Genomic DNA, 21,537 nt, shown 5'->3' on the forward strand with positions numbered 1-21,537 from the left:
AATAATAATAATAATAATAATAATAATAAACAGTGATCCATGAGAAAGGGCAGCAGGCGACTCCAGGTTATTCCTGTATTTCTTCACCTTTTTTAATAAATATTAAACATTAATAACGATGCTCTGATTCCAGCCGCGAGGAAGCACGCGCCTTTAACACAGACCCATGCGCAGAGCGTGAGGGAAGAGGCACAGGTGAGTTACCTGTCAGAGTGAACACGCGCGCTCACACACAAACACACACACACACACACACATGTATCCACACTCGTGCGCCCCGTCCGGCTCAATCTCCCCCTGTCTCTGTATTCTGTTCCTCCGCGTGAAGATAGGTGGCGCGTGACGCGGAGCCTAAAAGTAAGAGAGAGAGAGAGAGAGAGAGAGAGAGCTGATGAAGATGATGAAGATGATGAAGATGACGATGATGATGAGGTAGAGACGCAGCTCGTGTCCAGGTCCTCGCGGTGTGTATGTGCGCGCGCGTGAGAGAGAGAGAGAGAGAGAGAGGATCAGTGCAACCTGTCCAGCAGGAATAACGGCCCCTCGCGCGCGCTCGGTTCTGTTGCCCTCTGTAGGGGCAGATAGCTTCCTCAGTCCGGCTAGAGGTGAGTGTCTCTCTCTCTCTCTCTCTCTCTCTCTCTCTCTCTCTCTCTCTGATCGTCTGTCGGGTCTGGCGCGCGCTTCACAGGTGAGCGCGCTCTCAGGTGAGTGGTGCAGGTGCGCTCTTACCTGTGCTGCTGCTGCTGCTTCTGCACGCGCCCTCACACTACAGAGCGCACACACACACACACACACACACACACCGATGCAGCGGATCCGCATCAGCCTTTCGGATTTACTTCGAGCGCACACACACACACACACACACACACACGCGCGCGCGGTTTAAAACGCATGGGATGCAAAAAAAAAAAAGAAAACAAACAAACAAACAAACAGAATAACCGATTTGTTTGTTTATATATTTATTTGTTAATTTATGCGTGTTTATTTATTTATTTATTTATTTTCTGCACGTGCGTGTTATTAGCGCTGTGACGCGTCGATATGAAAATATTAATTTTTTTATTTATTTGCTTGTTTGTTCAATCTTATTCAGAGGCAAACTGACAGGAAACGAAATTAATCGTTTGATGTTGTTTTGGTTTTTTTTTAAACTCGTTTTAATCACAAATAAACCGAATTTAAATTCGGATATTTTTAGTAATATCACTGATGCTATTATTATTATTATTATTACTATTAATACAAACAGTAACAGAGGGTGTGTGTGTGTGTGTGTGTGTATATGTGTGTGTGTGTGTGTGTGTATATGTGTGTGTGTGTACACACCACCCCGCTGCTTTATTCCCTATCCCCCCCTCGCGCGCCTCGTGTTTTTTTTTTCTTTCATATCAGCCTATAGCCTTTGATCCTTCAGATATATCTCTATTATTATTTTTTATTTGAAGCAGAGACGAATTAACTCGACTGAAAATAAAAAATAAAATAAAATAAGAAGCTGAACAAAACAAACAAACAAACAAACAAACAAACCGATTAAAAAAGCGAATTCAATTCGACTTCAACTCTCGGTTTTTTCCCTCCCACTTCTGTGAGACTGTGCGAGGTTTCTGCACGGAGGCAGAACATCACCGAGAAGCTCAGGCAGGAACCAGCTGACCTCCAGGACCTTCACAACAACAACACGACAAGGTAAAGAAACTGGACCGAAACCGGACTGGAAGCGGATTGGAGCCGGCTGAAGCAGCCTGGGTAGAGAGGTGGCGGCGTGAGGGAGGAGGTGGAGGTGGAGGAGGTGGAGGTGGAGGAGATGCTGAAAAAGTCCAAAAGTGCCGAACTCGCGATGTTACAGTGAGCAGTGAAGCAGCAGGCGCGTGCTTCTGTGCAGCTAACGAACCTAGCTCGTGCTGCTTCTACAGCGGGGCGACACACTATCCCCCCCTGTTTTAAAGGAAGGTGTGACTTTCCGCCCCCCCCCTCAACCCCCCCCCCCCCACCGCCCCACACCACCCTGTTCACCCCCCTCCTACTATCCCCCCCCCCTCTCTCTTTTTTCTCTCTCTCTCGTTCTCTTACTTTGTGAGAGTGTGTGTGTGTGTGTAAGAGAGAGAGAGAGAGAGAGAGAGAGAGAGAGAGTGTGTGTGTGTGTGTGTGTGATCAGATCACCCTGACTGTCCGATCAGAGTCACTTCAGAAAGCGAGCGACCTGCTGGCGACAACACACACACTCACACACTCACACACTCATACATACTTACAAACCCTGCCTCACTCGCTCAGAGAGAGAGAGAGAGCGCGCGCGCAAGAGAGAGAGAGAGAGAGAGAGAGAGAGAGAGAGAGAGAGCTAGCTAACTTCATCAGGACTTCTCCACACAGTCTCTCATCCCCTAATCTCTCCCTCTCTCACTGTCTCACTGTCTCTCTCTCCCTCCGTCTGTCTGTCGGGTCTGTCCCCGCATCTTCAGCTGAGGCTGCCCGAGAGACAGGGCAAGAGAGAAGAGGAGGACAAGAAAGAGGACGAGGAGGACGAGGAGGAGGACGAGGACGAGCTGAGCTGGTTGAGCTGTTGGGTCGGGAGATAACGGCGCTGGAGTCGGAGCCCCGTGCTCATGAGGACCGCCGCCTGAAACCCACGCACCCCGCTTTCTATCAATGAAGCAGGACACCATGGCGGAGGGTCCCCGCTGTAAACGGCGAAAACAAGCCAACCCGAGGAGGAAGAACGGTAAGAGTGACTCTTCTTATTTTGGGGCTGCCCCCTAACTAACTTTCTGTACAGTCGGGGGTCTGGCGGGGTCGAGCCGGCCGTGTTTTTAGCCCCTCCGGTGCTCCTCCGAAACGGGACGGTGCCTCAACTCCTCAGACCAGCTTTATAAAATAATTATAATAATAATAATTATAATAATTATAATACAAATAATTATAATAATACAAATAATTATAATAACAAGTGGTGCTCTCGATCAGGAGGGAGTTTGGGGTCGTTTTGTGTGAGTGTGTGTGTGAGAGAGAGAGAGAGAGTGTGTGTATAAGTGAGTGTGTGTGTGTGTGTGTGTGTAAGTGTGTGTGTGGTGAACAAATGTCATGTGTGGAGAAGTTGAGAAGTTAGTCAGAGAGGAGGTGAGGTAGAGGAGCTGCTCGCCTGCCTGATAGCCTGCTTATCTCTCCCCCAGCACAAAACCGTTATGTGTGCGCGCGCGTGTTGTTCAGTGTTAGTGTGTGTGTGTGTGTGTGTGTGTTGTTTTTAATTCAGACATTTCCTAGTCATATTTCATATTTCATATTTTAGATTTTAGATTTTGATTACTCACAGAAACGCCAGGCTTCACTGGGAGGTTATAAGGTGGTTATAAGGTGGTTATAAGGAGGTTATAATGTGGTTATAACCGTAAGCTCGTGCCGTTGGGCTTTTCTACGCTGCTTTAACAAACAGGTGACCGGTTCTGCAGTCTTAGGCTAAGATCTTAGGCTTGGTGGCCTTTAATTATGGGACTCATTAATCATATACGAGAATTATTATTATTTATTTCTGTATTTATTTATTAATAATAAAGAGGAAACAAGTGACTAAAAGCTTCACTGGAGGTTTTTTAGGGGGAAGACTCAAACATATATTATATTTTTTATTTGTACGCAGTCTGTTCAGCTGTGAGCCGGACGCTGGGCTCGGAGTGGGCTGTGGGCTTTTGGGTGTATGTGCTGGGACATACTTGGTAGGGTCAGTCGAACGACCTGCTGAACGGCTCTGGGATGGTTGATGATCTGCATTAGAGGCATCAGGAACTCCGGCCTTCAGCCGTGCTCTTGAACGTGTCTGACTTGGGGCAGTGTTGTCGAAATCCTCCGACCAGCCCTTCCTCGAGCACCTTGCCACGATCAGGATCAGGCTCAGGCTCAGGCTCAGGCTCAGGCTCAGGATCAGGCTCAGGATCAGGCTCAGGCTCAGGCTCAGGATCAGGCTCATGTTTTGCCTGAAACACAAAGTGCTGTTTGGAAGCATTTCCGGGAAGAGCCTCCAAAGGAGCATGTTTCACGGCCTGAGTGATAGGCAGTGTTTGTAACGAGGCTCTTCGCCGACTCTTTCATGTTTGACCCCAATTCTTTATTAAACGACGCGTATTGATCCATATAAAAATCAATGGAGGCCGTCTGCGGAGCCCTAAATGCGAGTGGTAGCTTCGGGCTGGTTTTATGGAAGAGGATAGTCAAAGTCAATGCTCTAAAAGAGTGTAACTATTTTCAAATGGGGGTATGTCTGTGTGTGTGTGTGTCTGTGTCTGTGTGTGTGTCTGTGTGTGTAAGTGTGTGTGTAAGTGTGGGACGGGGAGGGAGGTCGAGAGAGGGCAATGTAGGCTACAGTAATCAGTAATGAATCTGTAATGTGCTTGTTTTGGGTCATTACCGTGGCCTGCTGTTCTGACCACACTTGAAAAACACGCTGCTTGTGAATTGGGGATGGAGGCGCTCGCAGTCCTCGCAGTCCTCGCAGTCCTCCCAGTCCTCCCAGTCGTCCCAGTGCCTGCCGATGTACCGCGTCTTCTGCATTTCGCTATAAGTTCAGCTCCTGGGCCCTCGCTGGGCAGGGGGGCCTGGCCGAGCCTTGAAAGCCTTTTACAGATAGGGTGTTCTTCCAGGTCTAAAGGGTTCGAGAGGAGGATATCTACCCCACTCGGACGTTGCTGGTTTCTTTTTCAGACATTGCTCCCTTATTATTATTATTATTATTAATATTATTATTATTATTATTTCTTTCTCAGCTGACTAGTCTGCGCTTAATAAGCCGTGGCTGGAGATTGTGTTTGGCCTATCAAAGAGCAGTAACGTGTTTTGACAGAGGGAGATTAAGAAGAGAAAGAGTGACGCTGAGAGCGGCAGACAGGAGACAGGGGTGGGATAGGTCGTCTTTACCACCAACACCACCACCACCACCACCACCACCTCCACCTCCACCTCCACCACAGTTGTTGTGCACTTTTAAAAATACGGCTCGGGCCGAGGGATTTTTGTGTGTTTCTTAAGCCGCCTCGAACGCAGTCTACAGCCTCGAGGGCATTTTTACGTACATAAAGAACTAAAAATATGCCGTACCTTAAAGTATTCAGCTGCATTTAACCCATTAACCCTTTAAACCCTGTTATTCTCTCTCAGAACTACATTACTGTCGTTATTAAAGATTATTTTAGACCCTAGAATAGAACCCTGTGGGACTCCTCACACTAAACGGTTAACAAATGATTTGTAGTGTCTGAATTTAGATTATTAACTGGATTCATAACTGAATCATGAACATACGGTTCAAGAGGTGACATAAGAGGTTACATAATTTTACATAAATTTATAATCTGTAAATATGTCCATCTATCGATCTGTCTACCTAACTGGGCACATCTGTGGGCTTTTCCCTGTCTATTAATTTATTTATCTACACACCTGGAGCTCCAACCGTGTCATTTAATGAAGTAAAATAAATAAAACCACTTATTTTATGAGATGTTTGGCTGTTATATAAAAAAATATACGATATTAAAAAAAACTAAACAAGTAAACTTATTTCCAACTGGTCCCAGACTTCTCTCGCCTCCTTCTCTGGCCACGCCCCACGCTTTCCACAGCCCAATGGGAGGTCACATCAGGCCCTGCATGTAACCTGATCCTCCAAAGCCCCCAACCCCAACACAAGCACATCATATCCAGCTGTGAGGGGTCGGTTGACCAAACTGTCAGGAGGATACAAGGTTAGCCGGGACAAGTTTCACAAACTCTTATCAGCCATCGTTTAGGCTAATGAGCAAAAAAAAAAAAAATGACCAGTGAGGATAAAATGAGGTCAGAAAGTAGCCCAGATTTTTGTTTGCTCGTTTTTAGGCCTAATTTTGAATAGTCAAAACTTGGGGTATGTAATTATTTTAGAAAAATTAATATTACATCTATTTCTTGAACTAAAAAATAAGGACGTCTGTTTATGTATGTTACCCCCCCCCCAACCCCCCCCCAAGAACAATTCTTTTAATTTCTCCTCCCCCAAAATCAAGTCACACTGTGCGGATTAAATCACTTGTCCCCCTGAAAAGCAACATTGTGCGATATTTGATTAGAGAGCGTTTCAAAGAGGCTAGCAGGTCCGCCAAGACAAAGAGCTAAGACAATGGCCTGTCATCTGGGCATCTCATTGGCATGCTCTTATAATCAGCGGTACCAGGGAGCCCAGTGTACCGTCCTTTAACACAACTAGGCCATTGTCACAGCAGCTGCAGGAGACACCTTTCACTCGTTTCTTTGGCTGTTTCTTTCAAACAGGCTGCTCTCTCTCTCTCTCTCTCTCTCGCGCGCTCTCTCTCTCTCACTAATTCAGTTATTATAATTTCAGTTATGATTTATTCGCCGCACTTTCGCCACAGACGTTTTACTCACTGAAATTAGGTCCACACTCTTTTACACACACATGCACACTCTGTCTCTCCGTCACCGCTACCATCACCACTTCTGCTCCCATCCGCGCTGACCTGAATGCCTTTCATATCTTCTCTGCCATGTTTCAGCCACCCTCCCATCTCTCTTCTACCACCCCCCCCCCCACCGCCCCAAACCCCTTCCCTTCGCTGCCTCGCTCCCTCCTCCACCACACACCCCCTCAGTAAACACCCCCGAGGGCAGAACAAAGAAAAGGAGCTCCTCTCCTCCTTCTTAATCACAATTCAGCCCTTTCACCGCTGCTAGGCCACTCTCTCGCTTTCAGCATCCCAAAGCCAGAGATGAAAAGAGCGCAAGAGAGAGAGAGAGAAAAGAGAAAGGGAGAGAGAGAGAGTGTGTGAGTGAGTGAGCGAAGAGGTAGAAATTATGCCTGGCAAAGAGAGGAGCGAGCGGTGGAGAGGTAGAGAGTGACATAACTTTGGTGTCTCTCAGCGATTGTTAAACTTCCCTTGGTTACGCAGCCCACAATAGGCCATCAGTCTTTCAGGCCGAGGGACTCGGCCCTTTACTAATGGAACAGATAGTCGGGACTGAGTGCCGGTCCGGAAGCATAGCAGTTAAATAACTACAGGGCCGAAGGAACCGACAGGTAGATTTCCCAAGGTTTTAAGGGCTGATTGACACTGTCCAGGTTCTTCCACCTTGCGATTGCTCGATTCTTCCTACAGGGGTCAAGTTAGATGTTTACTAGGTGCAATCTGAGAGACTTGAGACTGTCTCAAGTCCCAAACCTCCACCATCCTTGATTGCTCTGGTTTGGCGTACGTCGTTATTTACCAAGCTGGTCCCGAAGAAGCCGAGCTCAAGGCCGGAGGCTCCTAGGCCTCCTTGGAAACTGTTGCATGCTGAAGGGGCTGCAGAGGCTGCAGAGTTGGAGCTGTTTTCGGACAGATGTCACTCTGGAGTCGAGTCCTCCTCTCGCTTTCTTTCTGTCAGGCCTTTTTTTTTTTTTTCGCGAGGGAGACAAAATACTCCGTCAGGGGCCAAAAGCCTGCGCCTTTCCGCTGACGGACGAGACGTGCGCTATTGTGCCGCCTTTTCAGTCGCCTTTCCCCCCGCACCTCAATAGGTCAGGGATCACGAATGCAAATCGACAGGCCTACGGTGAAAGAGAGACACAGAGAAGGAGAGAGAGAGAGAGAGAAAGGGGAGGATGCAGGAGCACTCAAATGCACCATGTGATATGAATTCCTAATTTTATCTGTTTTGCCCCCTCCCCCGTGCAACTTTTTTTTTTTTCTGTTGTTGTTAAGAAAAGGAGATTATCTGTACACCTTCATTCAAATCCCCCTCCTTTTTCAGCTGGGCCAAGCTGTGCAGGATTTAGGCCGATTTACTTCAGCAAACACCTATGGACAACTGGGGAGGGGACGGGGCTCGGCTTGGAAAGAGGGAGCCCTTTGTTTGCCGGGGTGCAGGAGGCCTAAAGCTTCACCGGGCGGCTGCATTATCGCATTAAGCTGCATGCTGGTGGCCTAGGGAGCTTGGTTAAAGCTAAAGCAGCCGGCTATCTACCAAAGACAAGGGGACATACATTAGCAAAAGAGATGCGCCTCCTTTTTACACCCCCAGACTTGGTCCCTGGCCTTAGAGATTAGCGCGCTCGGAGGTAGAGGCTCAGAGATGTGGGTAACACCATGATGCAAAAATCCCAGAGCATCTCGGCCCTCGGTGGAATATCTGCCGAGAAATTGGTCGGTCTTCAGCGTACTTTGTGGCAGGAAGCTGTCTGATCATGGGATGTAGTGGTATTTTTTTTTTTATTATTCCAAGTTAAGCTACATTAAGCCCATCCCCCGTTCTTTCTAACCCCCCCCCCCCTCTTCCCCAGAGTTAGTGTGCAGAGAGAGAGCTTTATCCTCCCCTGTCCTCGTAACATCTGTCACTGCTAAGAGGGACAGGAGAACGCCACCCGAGGCTCCGTTAGTCCTGTGTCACTTGTGACTAACCAGAATGGGTAATTTACAGTAGTGAGTCTGTTCTGCCCTCTGTTCTCTTGCCCTCCTACTCCTTTCTAGATGATACAGCTGCAAATGCCAGAGCGTTTGTTTCTGTGTAGACAAAGGCCACTCCTGTGCTGGGTGTGAGCGCCCAAACACCTACGCGCCCCGTCCCGTCCCGAGCGAGCGAGGCTGCAGCCTAATGCTCCTGCAGTTTTGAGGGGGAAACGCTTTGCCACTTATCTGCTGTTTGGGAAGAGGTGGACGGCTGTTGATGTTGTATGCGTGTGGTTCAAGGTGACTGACAGGGGTTTGTTGTAAGTTTTCTTTCTTTTTTTTTTTTTTTTTCCTCTCTCCCTCAACCCACCGTCCCCCTGCCCCCCCCCCCTTCTTGTAACCATGTGCACATTTTCTTCATGAGTGAGTACAGAGTAGTGCCGTGACATTTTGTGGCGCCGCACCGCCGTTAGCCTAAACAGTGAGGATTTACCAAGGTCAATAATGAGGTATGTCACTGCAGGCTGCAGAAACAACAGCCCCGGTGATAATGAATAGGAATAAGGTTCAGTGCAACTGTCAGGGCTTGGGGGGGAGGGGTTGTGTAACTTGCACGAGAAAAAAAAGAAAAGGAACAACATGCTCCCGACATGGAACGCCGTTCTCCGAACCGTTTGCAGGGGATACAGGCTTTAGGAGCTGAGTCTGAGTGTTCGAATAGTTGCCTGTCTCACTTTGACAGTGGATGAAAGTCATAGCTGTCAAAAGTACGAGTCGGTACTGGATTCATTCAGCTCGGACAAACCCAACCCTCCGCACACACACACACACACTAACACATCCGTGCACACTCACATGGATATGTCCCGTTTGATTAGCGGAACACCTCCGGCAAGGTCGCCGCCACATGGAACAATCAATAACGGATCGGTGGATTAAGGTGTCATGACATCTGCGGGTCCAGACCTCTCATGTATGGGTGAGTGCCTCTTAAAGCCAGCTCTGTTGACAGACCTCCCTGCCTAGTGCCAGATCTATATCACGGCCCGAAAGAGACTGCTCATAAGTCCGCTCCTGACTTCCAGTCACCTGGGTCCACGGCCTTCCCGTCCCTTCCCTTCCCGTCCCGTCCCTTCCCTTAGCTTCACACACTGCCACATAGTGCGAGCAGATAGAGGCCTGTGATACCGATGGTTGAGTAATTGGAATAGATTGCTTGCAGAGATTAGGTTGAGCGTAATGGGCTCTTTCATCCCGAGACATTGAAAAACAGGCACAGTGCGGAGCTCGTCTGTACCGAAAAGGCCGACAGCAATTACATCTGGTGTGTTATTATTTATTATTCCAGTGATTCCTCCAGTCCGCAGACCACGAATGAGCAACACTGGCCGGGACGGATGCTCGTATGTATACATACCAATGCAGGCTGTATGTGGCTTTACTGTTCTGGGGAATTAAAAAAAAAAAAGAAATGGGCCAGGCTCAGGCTTCCAGTATGACTGGGAGAGGGCAGGCATTCTGCACCATTGCCCTTCCAGGCGCTGTCACAAGCAAATGTCAGTCAGGCACCTCAGGTAATGAGTGGGGTCGAGGCGTTAGTCATGGTGACAGCATTCCTCCTTGCCCTCCGCATGGCAGACAGACAGACTGTCTGTGTCTCCTGCCGTGGAAGAAAAAATGCCTCCCTCTCCCTACAAGCATCCTTGATTTGGTGGCAAGCTCCGGTTTCGGCTTCTTCTTCCATTCCATCATCGCTGCTTTGGTCTCGACAGTTCGCCCGACAGCCCACCAGCGGGGCTCTTGGTTCCAGAGATTACAGGGCACTTTTTTTTCTGGCTGCAGGTCTAGCAATTAAAGTAATGAGGAGGCTCTCTGCTCAAGGAAGCCAGGGCCTGAGCGTAGTGCTGACTCGCTGCCTTCCGAGTCGATAACTCCTGGCCCACAACCCCAGGCAAAGCATGCCTGCTCCTTATCAGGGAGGATGTCCTGTGCTTTACATTCCTGAGCTAAATGATCCCCTTCCTTAGAGTAAGCGTTACCACTCAGGAGGATTGGATCTGACGGCCACGTCAAAGCAGTCCCTGGTAGCTCCTCACAAGAGGAAAAAGTGTGGGCTGTCGTTTCTCGAAGCTTGTGCGAAGCCTCACGTTCACTGCTGCCATGAACCTGAGCTGCATCTGAGACCTTTGAGAGCTTTGATGTGGTCGTCTGGAAGGTGTATGAAAACAACGTCAAGGAAGGTTAGGTGGGAGCCGGGTTTGTCTGGCATGGCACAGTGGATTGCCTGGCGCAGTGGATCCACTACCAAGGCCCTGGTAGTACCGATCAGGCTGTTAATATAATATAATGAACCGAGGAAGTCAATGGACGCACATAATGGAAGAAAGGGGCCTCGCTGAGGTGTAATCTTATTTCCACGACGTCCAGGAGCAGCTCGAATCCCTGAGGGCAACCCTCCGCCCCAAGAAAATCACGTAAGGGCTTAATTGCGTTCCAACTGGTATGCAAGCAGCGTGGCCCAACAGCCATGTGTGCCATGGATCCAGATGGCACATCTGAAACTACCTTTTCAGGCTGGCAAAATCACAGGTCTTAATGCCATCAGCTTTTCAAGTTTTACAATGGGCCAGGCCTCGTTATTACCGCTGGCGGCCTCTTTGGCGAGACTGCCATAAAGAAAGTGTTCCTCAGCAATTAAACCTAATGAAATATTCATGTGTGGCACCTTCCTCAGCCATCCCAGCAAATGAGCAAGCCACACTTAATGTGTCCCCCACCCATCCAACCAACCAACCAACCAACACCCCCCCCTCCTTACACACACACACACACACACACCCTAGTCTTATTATGGTCCTAGCCTGGCATGTCTGCAATTAGTACTATCTTCCAGTGGTGACTGGGAAGACTGAGTGGTGAGGGGAGGAGATGAGGAGGAGGGTGGAGTGAACGTTAGAGACGAGGAAGGGCTGAAGGTGTCTTACGCCGAGCTGACGTGATGGGCACAATTAATAGCAAGCCTTGCTTATGGACTCTGGATGCTTGTAATGTTACATGCGTACAGGTCGGATCCCACAAAGCTACATATTGACTTGCTAATAAATAACAATAGGGATCTATGCCTGGCTGTGTTGGGATTTGAGGGGTTGTCTCTATATTACGTGCAGGTGCATGTGCATTCAAGGGGTATCATTCAGTTTTAATCTCTGCGTCTCACAGGGGGCATTAAGCACTAATCACTTTTTTGGTCTTCAGCCTGAATGGACGTGTTGTGTTGTAATGGAGATGCCTCTTGTCATATTATGCTAGTAGTGGTGAAAAGGAGAGAGGGAACCCCGTCTCTAATTGTAACTTTATCTGAAAAGAACACAACTGTCCACCCACTTGCCTGCATCTCTCTTTCCCTCTCTCTCTCTCTCTCTCCCTCACACACACACACACACACACACACACAGAGAAACATGAATACAATTCACATTCAGCAGAATGATAGTGCAGTTTTGGCCAGCAACACACACACACACACACACACACGAGCATGGGCACTGTAGATGACTGATTTCTGCACTGAAGTATCTTGCTTACTCATACAAACACATTTACCCATCGAGTTATTAATGCATCACTGGGCTAAATGTCAGTTCGCGCAGTGCCGTCATTAGCTGCCAGGCCACTTTCGTAGTCCACTGAACTGCCCACCGGTTGATCCACCCCAGACTTTGCCCCTATCCACCAATATCCACCACATCAACCTGTGGAAGCCTTTGTCAGCTTATGAGGTTTTCACTCCGCCAGCGACCCCCTTGCATCTCAATGAGGTGTTCTTCTCCCTGCTCCCCCCAAACCATTCTCCCCCTTGTTCCCACGCATCGTGGTCCTATCAGTGGAGCACCTTTCCCCGGGGCTCGCTGAGAAGTCTCGTGCATCCTTGCGTCGGCCGGCCGGGTCTGCCGCCGTGTTTACTGTGGGATTAAGGGGCAAGCGGGGCGCTGGTGTGGGGGGTTGAGCCGTGGGAGGCTTCAGGGGCAGCTGAGGGAGCGAGGTAGCCATGGGAAGGGCCCCCCAAAGGCATGGAATGCCAGTGAGGTCAGCAGGGGTTGGAGCGGGGGGGACCAGAGGAGCTCTCCAGGGATGGAGCAGGTGCTTTTGTGCGGGCCGTCAGGCATCAAAGACGTGACGGGGCTGAAAAGGTTAGTGCTGGCGCTGCAAAGCGAGTCCCCCTGGTTTTTTTTTTTCGTTGTTTTTTTTTTTGTTTTTTTTCTTCTCCTGGCTCCACGGCTGGGCGAGTGGGTGCAGGGGAGAGGGTGGTGCCTGGCTCCCATGCTCTGGTGCTCAGAGGTCACTTTTTGTACCTGAATGGGTTCCAAAGGAAGAGGGGTCTATGGCTGAGAGTAACGTTTTCGGCGTCGTCATGGTGCGACTGAGGGCCGGTTGTCACGAGTGCGCTTCCTGCACTACGCAAAGAGACGTGCTAACCGTTCAGGCACTCATATAGAGACACCTAGAGAGTTGACGGGGGTCCAGATTGCCGGTGTCAGCATTTAGAAATGGAAGTTAGACTTTTTAAAAGTTTATTTTCTGCTTATTTGTTGTTGTTTTCCTTTTTCACTAAGAAACTACAAGTAGAAGCAATGGTCCTCCATAAAGCCGCACAGGTCCTAGAATCACTTTTGCAGGTTTTTTAGGGGCCTGTCAGTGTTTTTACCAGGCATTAGGTCAGAAAGCTCAGCCAGGCATAAAGCTAATGCTTATACAGCCTAGTGACAAATTTTTGTGCCTCACTTTGCACTTGACATCCTAGCTTTGCCCAATCAGTGCACCTCATGTCTTTTTTTTTTTTTCCTCTCGTTCAGGATGGGTAGAGCAAGAGGGGGGAAGTTGGGGGGTGGTGGTGGTGGGGGGGGGGGTGGTTTAGTTGTTGCAGGTTGCGTCATGGGACCCGCGGTGTCCCCTTTTGTGCAGCACGTCAAATGTGGTTAACATGCGGCCATTTATCTGCAAAGCCCCCTGGGTGTACAATGGCCTGGGTGTGTGTGTATGTGCGGAGGGGGAGGAAATGGTGGAACGGTGGGCTTAGCGTCGAAGCGTTCCCATTCTCTTTCTCTGCCACTGTCACCCCCCCCAAACCCAGCCCTCCACCCTCCCCTCATTTCTCCTCTTGGCTGCACACAACCCTTTCCGTCATTGTTTCGTTCTTTTTTATTCCCTCCCCCAGGGGGTGCCGGGTCAGGCGGCATCTGACAAGGTGCTTCAGAATGTCGTGGGCTCCCGCGAGACGGATTGTTCCTCGCCAACGTAGCGCGACCCGAACGGCCCCGCAATAGCCAGGGTGCGAAAAATAAGGTGTGCTGTGATTCCTAGCGCCCTGACAGTTGCGGACACCTAAGCCCATTAGATGATACCGTTGTAAACAGCAGCAGCAGCAAGCTGGAGAATGATCTGCCGTGGCCACATTTGTCACTTAGTTTGTTTTTGCCTGACTTAAGCCTCTATTTCACAAGTGCCTTGCAAAATGGAGCTGGCATGCATGCATGCATTTCACAGGTAACGGGATTATCCCAGACCAGTGATCGACTCGTCCGCCTGAGGGAGAAGCTGAAGTCACTACAAAGGAGACCAGGTCTAAAATTCGTGCTAACTTTATTACCTCACGCCAGGACGATAGGACTAGGGATTTTTTAGCCCTGTCTTTTCTGACACCGCAGCCCCCTCCCAACACCCACACATCTTTGGTGTCGCTCACAAATGGAGCAGATGCAGCAAAGGTCACGGGCAGTCTATTGATACAAGGAGCCACGGGAGGAGAGGAGGCGGCTGCAATGCATTCAGCTATTATGCTGGGAATACATGCAGTGGTATATCACTTGTAGCACTGAGCCGTGCAAGATTGATGGCGGAGATTACCTAAAGTTATTATGTAGTGCTACATACTTAGGGCCTTCCCTTCGCCCTGCCATTGCCTAGCCTCGGAAATTCCTCCTGCATTAAAGGTGGACCTTAAAATCGAACGATTCATCTGACCTAGCTGGTTAATCTTCAAAACGGGCTGCTGCTGCTGCTGCTGCTGCCGCCGCCGTCTCCGGAGGCCTAACAGAGCTGGGAAACCACAGAAAGGCGCTGCCATTTTCCCTTTTTCCAATTTCCCCCGTGCCCTCCCTGAAATATATACGCGCCCCAGCATTTTTGCTGCACCCGTGGCGCTCCCAGCTCCGGCTCGCTCACTCTCTCTGGCTCCCTTTTTTTTCGAGATTTCCTCCTCATGTCATGTAAGGGCGGCTTAGCGTGATTGTGAGGGAACAGACCAATGATCTCTCATTGCAACTAATTCAAGGAAGAGTAGTTTACGCTAAGCGTGCCAACAAAAGCTGTCGGCCTGAAAAGTTCCAGCAACCTCTCCGCTGACCATGAATGTTATCTGTAAGTTTGTCCTCACAAGCTATTTATTCCCATTCGCTTGTTGCTGCTGCTCCTGCCCCTTTTCTCAGTGCCGTTTCTTCTCTTTCAGTCAACGGCTAAGCGCACTGTCAACAGCATGTTGGCGTCACGTAAACAGTTCCAAACAAGTACGTCTCAAACTTATTTCCCATGACTCCAGGGAGAACGGTTTTGACAAGGGCTCCTTAGTGTGACATAGAACACGGGTCCTGAAAACTACAACATATAAATAAAAAAATAACAACATCGAGACGAATGGGAGTTTGACGTGATTTCTGAGTACAGTTCCGCCGCTTCGGAGGCACACCGAGGCAAATGGGACTCCTCCCAGTTCTGGAGCCCCGTAGATCCAAAGCGAGACAACACCTCTCGGCGCGTAGCCATCTGTAAACAATTAAGGATGAGTTTGCTTACAGCCTGTTCCTTTTAATTAGAGGCCAGGCCTCTGGTGCCCACCCTTTTCCAGAGGTTATGTGATAACTGCACCTTACTGCGAAGGATGAAAAGGTCCGCTGACGTCCTCTCCGAAACACTCCGGGAGCAGGAGGAGCAGGAGAAGCAGGAGGAGGAGGAGGAGGAGCAGGCTCAACTGCAGGCGGCCCAGAGAGAGAGAGCGAGAGAGAGAGAGCGAGCGAGGCCTAAAATAGGCACTCGCTGACACGAGCCATTACTGCGCACAGGGGAACTTCCTGCTGCATTGATTTGAGCTCAGCCACCAGCTTTTTAGAAAAGTTCTCAAAAGTCCAACTAATCAAACTGGGGAGCGGGATCAGATCGGCCGTGACTTGTTCCAGATTTTAGGATTCGAACCAGCCAGATTAGACAAAGCATGATGCAGTGTGTGTGTGTGTGTGTGTGTGTGTGTGTATGTGTGTGTTGATGGGTGGGTCCTTGTTTATGGGAGCCATCGCTGATTCACACGGAAGACCCGCTCTGTTCGGGCACGGTGACAGCAGGCTCAGCAAGTCAACAAACAAGTAGCAGAATGGTCAGATAGGGGTGGCACGCGATTGGGAAGTCGCCCCCCAAACTCCTCCAGGGCACCACGTCTGAGCAGTTCACCTGAAAGTAATGCCCCTGGCAGACACTCGGGAGCACTAATGAGTGCACAAGGTTAGCGTGGGAAAGAAGACGGCCTGGCAGAAATAGGTGACCCAGTAGGCCGGCTGGGGGTCATACCTCTTGTCTAAGAGGGCCTTTTGTTTGCACGTCTCAGACAGAGGAGTGAAAGAGAATTTGGAGTGGAGGGATATGCCTGGTTTAATATATATAATGAAGCAGGGGAAGGAGGCGACTGATGATTCTATACTGCGGTCAGCGTCCCAAGTGAATGCTATTATCCAGCCTGATTACATTTAGCAGTTATTCAACTTTTCTTCAGCTGTTATCAGTGAGATTTTCGCACGTAGCTGCTTCAGACAATGGCCGTGACATATTGAGACTCATTGTTATATAAGTGTATTTTGGCAGCCTTAGCACTTGAGCGGCATGCTATATGTTTAAAATGTGGGCGCAGCAGCAGCAGCAGCAGCAGTAGTAGTAATGGTGGTAGCTTTGCCGGTCCAGCTCATGTTGCCACATATTGACCAACGTTGGCTAAACAAATGTAATCCTTGCGGAGGGGAAATCTAGGTTAAATGCAAATTGATTTAAGCAATACCAGACAGTAATTAACATGTTAGCTGTATGTACGTGCACTAGACCAGAAGGTAATTCATTAAGACCTGGCAGTGTCTACAGTTACTATTCAAATCAATTGAAGGAAAAGTAATTATTTTTCAACCCCTTGCCCTCCTGTACACGAGCACAAACACACACACACACACACACAAACACACACGCACACAAACACATTTTTACATAGTGGACATTTTTGTGTGTGTACAAATACAATCACTTATGATATATGTTTGTATCTATCTATCTATCTATATATATATATATATATATATATATATATATATATATATATATATATATATATATATATATATATATTTCCCCATGGTTTGAACTCTGCAGCTGTTCTGTACACTCTGTAAATAATTCTGAATTCTGGACCAATCGAAATGCTCTAAATTACTTGGAATAAACTCTTATTTTCCATTGACTTCCATTCAAAGCTACGAAAGTTTTTGTCTCCTTCTGCAAAGTCACCATTTTGGAGATGCATGGTTTTGATTGGACAGAGACAATATCGTTGCTCTTATAAAACCTTCTTCATTTTTAAATGGAAATCAATGTAAAAAGATTTTATTCCAAGTCATTTTGGAACATTTCTATTGGTCATCATGAAAGTTTGTGACGATGTAACGAGCAACTGCCAAATGGCTTTTTTTTGGCATGTTTTTTTTTAAATATGACCATATATATATATATATATATATATATATATATATATATTATTATTATTATTATTTTTTTATATAGTCATATTTAAAAAACATGTAAAAAAAATCCATTTGGCAGTGACAGTATATATACAGTGTTCTACAATTAGTCCATTTTCCACTGTTAAATAAATTCTACAAATATTTACCACACCAGCAAATTAATTTCAGTATGTGCTTAAAAATAAATTGACTTTGGCTCTATGAGACGTTCCATTCTGCAGGTCTGTTTGCATAATCAACACTGACTAATTATCTCTTATTCTGTTCTTCTTCTCTCTTTCTTTCTTGGTGCTGATGGCTGCCACCTCCAACCTTCCAACCAAGCAGGTAAGAACAAGACTTGTATACTTGTATATTTTTTCCCTGAAGTGTTTTTAATTAATGAGCTTTTGGAGCTTTTTGGAAATTCCCACTGGGGACCTCCTAACGCCTTGTGAGAATACAGGCCGATTCACAGTGCACACTCTGCACTACTGCCTAGTGCTCATATTTGTCATGTTTGTCTTGTAAGTTAATTAGGAACCCTAATTAGGAACCCTTTATGATTTTTATTATTATTATTAGCCTTTCGTCCTTCAAACGAAGACACTTCTTCTTCCCCCATAAGTACAGATTAGTACTCTATACACTTCAGTTGCTGTGAGGGCTATTATTAGCCACCTCACACCTACCAGTCCACAGTGCTTGTCACATGCCAAAGTGACAGTAGAGTGTCGACTCGCTATACTTAGTGCACTTCTGTGTTTCGGATGTCTTCAGTGTTTTTATGCCAGAGTTGAAACGACCTTCCGAGCTTAACCTGCGGAGCTCGCAGGCCTGGCCGAATGCTGGCTTGGGCTTCAGTCTCCAGGTGGAGAGTTTTAGTCTGACAGGTGGAAGCATGTGTCGTCGGTGAGCGCAACAGGGCCGCTCGAAAATAAATCGCCCTCATCTCGTGCAACCAGCGAAAGCGATTAATATTTAACCGCTCTAATAAAAGCCGCATGCTCTTCGCGGGCCCCCTTCGAGCAAGGCAACAGTATCTCTTTGCACCTGGGGAAACGGATAAATCCCTTTCCCCAACTGTGCAAAATCTGTCTTTTAATGTGGAACACAGCTCCAAGCCTTCATCGTGTGGGTGGGCCTGTATTCTTCCTACGAAATTCGAGGATATATATATATTTTTTTTTTGCCTGGCTGAGAAATGCATCTCCGCAGATATATGGATGGGAATGAATTCCCCTGGTGAGATTTGGAAAGGGGGGAGGGGGGCGGGGGGTTTGGGAAGAGGGATACTGACTGGAAAACAGGCCCAGGGAGAAGCAATCTCCCAGGAAGCTGCTAATAACTGGCAAAGTGTAACCCAGAATCCAAGCGGCAGAGAGGAAAATAAACACAGGGCTGTGCCAGGATTCAGGGACTGGTTGTGATTAGGTACACCTTTGCCTATGTGCACTACTTTCATATGTGGGCCATTTAAACATTCATTCAATTCAAAGGGGTTCTGATGTTATAACTCCATCGGACTGTCTTGTGAAGCTGCTTGTCCATGTACATGGTAACGGCACATCCCTACAAACAGAGAGGTTACACAGCTTAGCCACAGAAGCTCCGTAACATGTGATCAGCTGGTCAACCTGGCGAGGTGTGACCTTCGGATAAGGATGATGGTGGCGCTGAGGTTCACAGACTCGAGTGAGGTAAATGCGTCCAGCATGAGGAGCATTTGGAGCAACATCCTGTTTTTGTTAACCGAAGAAAATGCAGACCTCTCACAGATCCCTGTTTTGGTTGTTCCATTTAGCCACTCGAAGCCAAACGGTGCTTTCCAGACCGAAAAGGCCACTAGTGCCTCGAGGAGTCCTGATTTAAGTGAGGGATTGTTTCCCAACAATAGCGCCAGCTAATTGCTAATTGGAGCCCACAGTCTCCATAGTCTGCGGAATGGACTGAGGAATGACAGAGGGTGAAAGAGAGCGAAGGGAAGAGGGAAAGGGCGCGGGAGAAGGGTCCTTACGTGCTTGCTTTAGAGTGCACCTTGAGTGGGCATGCCGGCATCTCAGGCTTCGAGGATTTAAAAGGCACAGCTGTGGCGCGGGTCCCAGTCTGCAGGCTTTCTGGGCGTGTGTACGCGGGGGGGTTGACGATCAGCCGGTTTCCATTTTCAGAGTGTTTATTTCCCTGCCGACCTCGCTGGTCATGCAGACAGCAAGCGGGGCATCTTTGAAAGGTGAGAGAGGGTTAGGGATGTAATTTCCTTTTAATGGAGCGATATATACTATAATCTTATTTGCTTCTGTCGGAACTCCTTTAACCCTATACCCGCGCAACAGGCCTTTGGGAAGACGGCTGAGAGGGTGGGGGATCAGGAAGCCAGCATGATACAGGAACGGCCACGCCCATGCCCATGCGGGGTTGACCTTCCAAGTCCCACCTTCTGTAGGTGTCGCAGTCAGAGTTCTCCCTGAGTCTCACATCTGGGCCTGATCAAAGGGTCACTTCCTAGTGCCTCCAACCACAGTCTGCCCACGCACTTCTTTTACTGGTGGCGGCAGCAGTGGTGAGGGGTTCCTACAGCTGAAACAACACCTGAGTCTAGCCACTTAACTCCCCCAGACCCCACCAGCAAGACGCAAGGCCGCAAGAAGGCCAGGTTAAGCCTCGTCAAAAAGAGAGCCCAGCGCTAACTCGGGTGCCTCCGGATCCTGAAGTCATCGAGCAAAGTCACCGTCTAGACTAGCATGAAGTCTAGACTACAGTCGGAGTCTAAGTTTGCTCACGTTTGGCTCCGTCTGCTCCGGCTACAGCCCTTAAGCCCCCAGCTACAGCAGGGAGCTGGAGTCAATGGTTAGATTGTATCAGCAAATTAAGGCCTTGTCGGCGGGTGATCGCCAGGGTTGTGGGACAGGCGGGTTGTGGGGTTCAAACAGCTGTGGCCCTTTTGATCTTCCAGCCTCTCTCTCTCTCTCTCTGTTGCAGTCCCAAGATAGCTGTCACTCAGGCAGGCCTAAAAATAAGGCCCATTTTGAGAATGCAGTCCCCAAGCGGCGATACCCTTCACCTGTAGCGAACACGAACACGCACACACAAGACATTTGCCTGCATTTGACCCACTTCCGAGTGAGGAGGCACTCCGTCCGAGGGCGAGAGAGAAACAGTCGCATTGGAGGCGATGTTAAAAAGTAGTTCATGACCCCCTTTTTTTTCTGCCCACGGTGAATGCAAGATCATCGTGCTAGTCTCTAGCATCCCTTGGGAGAGGCATTATAAGCTGCTGTATTGTTGGCCTGCCTCCTGCCAACTGTGCAGGGAACAAAAGGCCGAGCGTTTATTACTAGACCCTGCTGTGTTAAAGGAAGCCCCGACCAGCCCTCCTTTCCTTCTCCTGGCTGGACTCTCTTCCACCAGGCAATTCAAAGGCCCTGCTAATAGCCAGGTAGATAGCCACCGCCGGGGAACGATATGTCATTTTGCACTTTTGTTCTCAGTGTGAAAGTGCTGCACTCTTGAAAATGTGAATAACCACCATGAGTCAGCATTTCTTTGGCTGGTTCTCCATTTTAGATCCTTCCTTGGATCCCTCTTCCTCTTCAAAATGAACGATTTAGCCAACTTGTTCCACTTCTGGTAAACGTTTATAAATATAGCTGTACATTTCTTCCATGAGCTCTTCCCATTAGATAATGCTGCAGGTTGTGATGGGACTTCTCCTTCTTACAAGATTAGAGGAAGGATGAAAGATGAACCTCTGCCATATGCAAATATGTACATTTTGCATGTACATATTTGCCACCACATATTTGATATGCGGTATCGCTGAGGACGCCTGACAATTTCGAGCTACTTCAAGAGTCCCCATTAAAATCGACTTCTCTGTTGCACCAGTCGTATGACAAACAGGAAGTGACAAACGGAGTTGCAGAGTTTCAGCAGCATTTATCATAATGGCTGATGCTGCTGTTTATGCCATCGCTGGTGCTATCGTGGTTGTATAGCTTGGTTAATGGTTAAGCAAGCAGCCACTACTGTATGTTACATTTGTTACATTACCCAAGTCCAATTCCTCACCAGTCGACCAATATTTGACTGCAAAGGCTAAAGGAACGTTGTCTTCTTGTGCTTCTGTAACAGGGCTACCACTAAGGGTACATGATGGGCACTGATGTCACATTCCCACTGGGACACGCCCCCTTTAGTCAGATTGGGTGTCAAAACATGGCTTGATTTTTTCATTTTTATTAAGGAAAAACGTCAAAAGTCCAGGGACTGATCTTAGGAGTGTTTTCGACTGGTTCCAGGCACATTTAGTAGACAGGTTC

General features: G+C 48.2%; 1 protein-coding gene across 4 annotated transcripts in view; it reads left to right on the forward strand.

Annotated features, from left to right (window-relative positions):
• The first annotated feature begins 483 nt into the window (after positions 1-483).
• The window catches only part of zeb2a (zinc finger E-box binding homeobox 2a), a 58,539-nt gene continuing 37,485 nt past the window's right edge, over positions 484-21,537 (forward strand). The window contains exons 1-2 of one of the 4 annotated variants that reach the window (XM_072686561.1): positions 484-605; positions 2,469-2,728. In XM_072686561.1, the coding sequence (XP_072542662.1) occupies positions 2,656-2,728 (73 nt within the window). In that variant the 5' untranslated portion in view covers positions 484-605; positions 2,469-2,655. Of the gene's footprint in view, positions 606-1,603; positions 1,696-2,118; positions 2,729-21,537 lie in introns of those variants that run through there. The other 3 variants (XM_072686562.1, XM_072686559.1, XM_072686560.1) reach the window with 3 other exon arrangements.

This window comes from Salminus brasiliensis, chromosome 8, assembly GCF_030463535.1.
Source record: "Salminus brasiliensis chromosome 8, fSalBra1.hap2, whole genome shotgun sequence".
NCBI classification, from domain to species: Eukaryota; Metazoa; Chordata; class Actinopteri; order Characiformes; family Bryconidae; genus Salminus; species Salminus brasiliensis.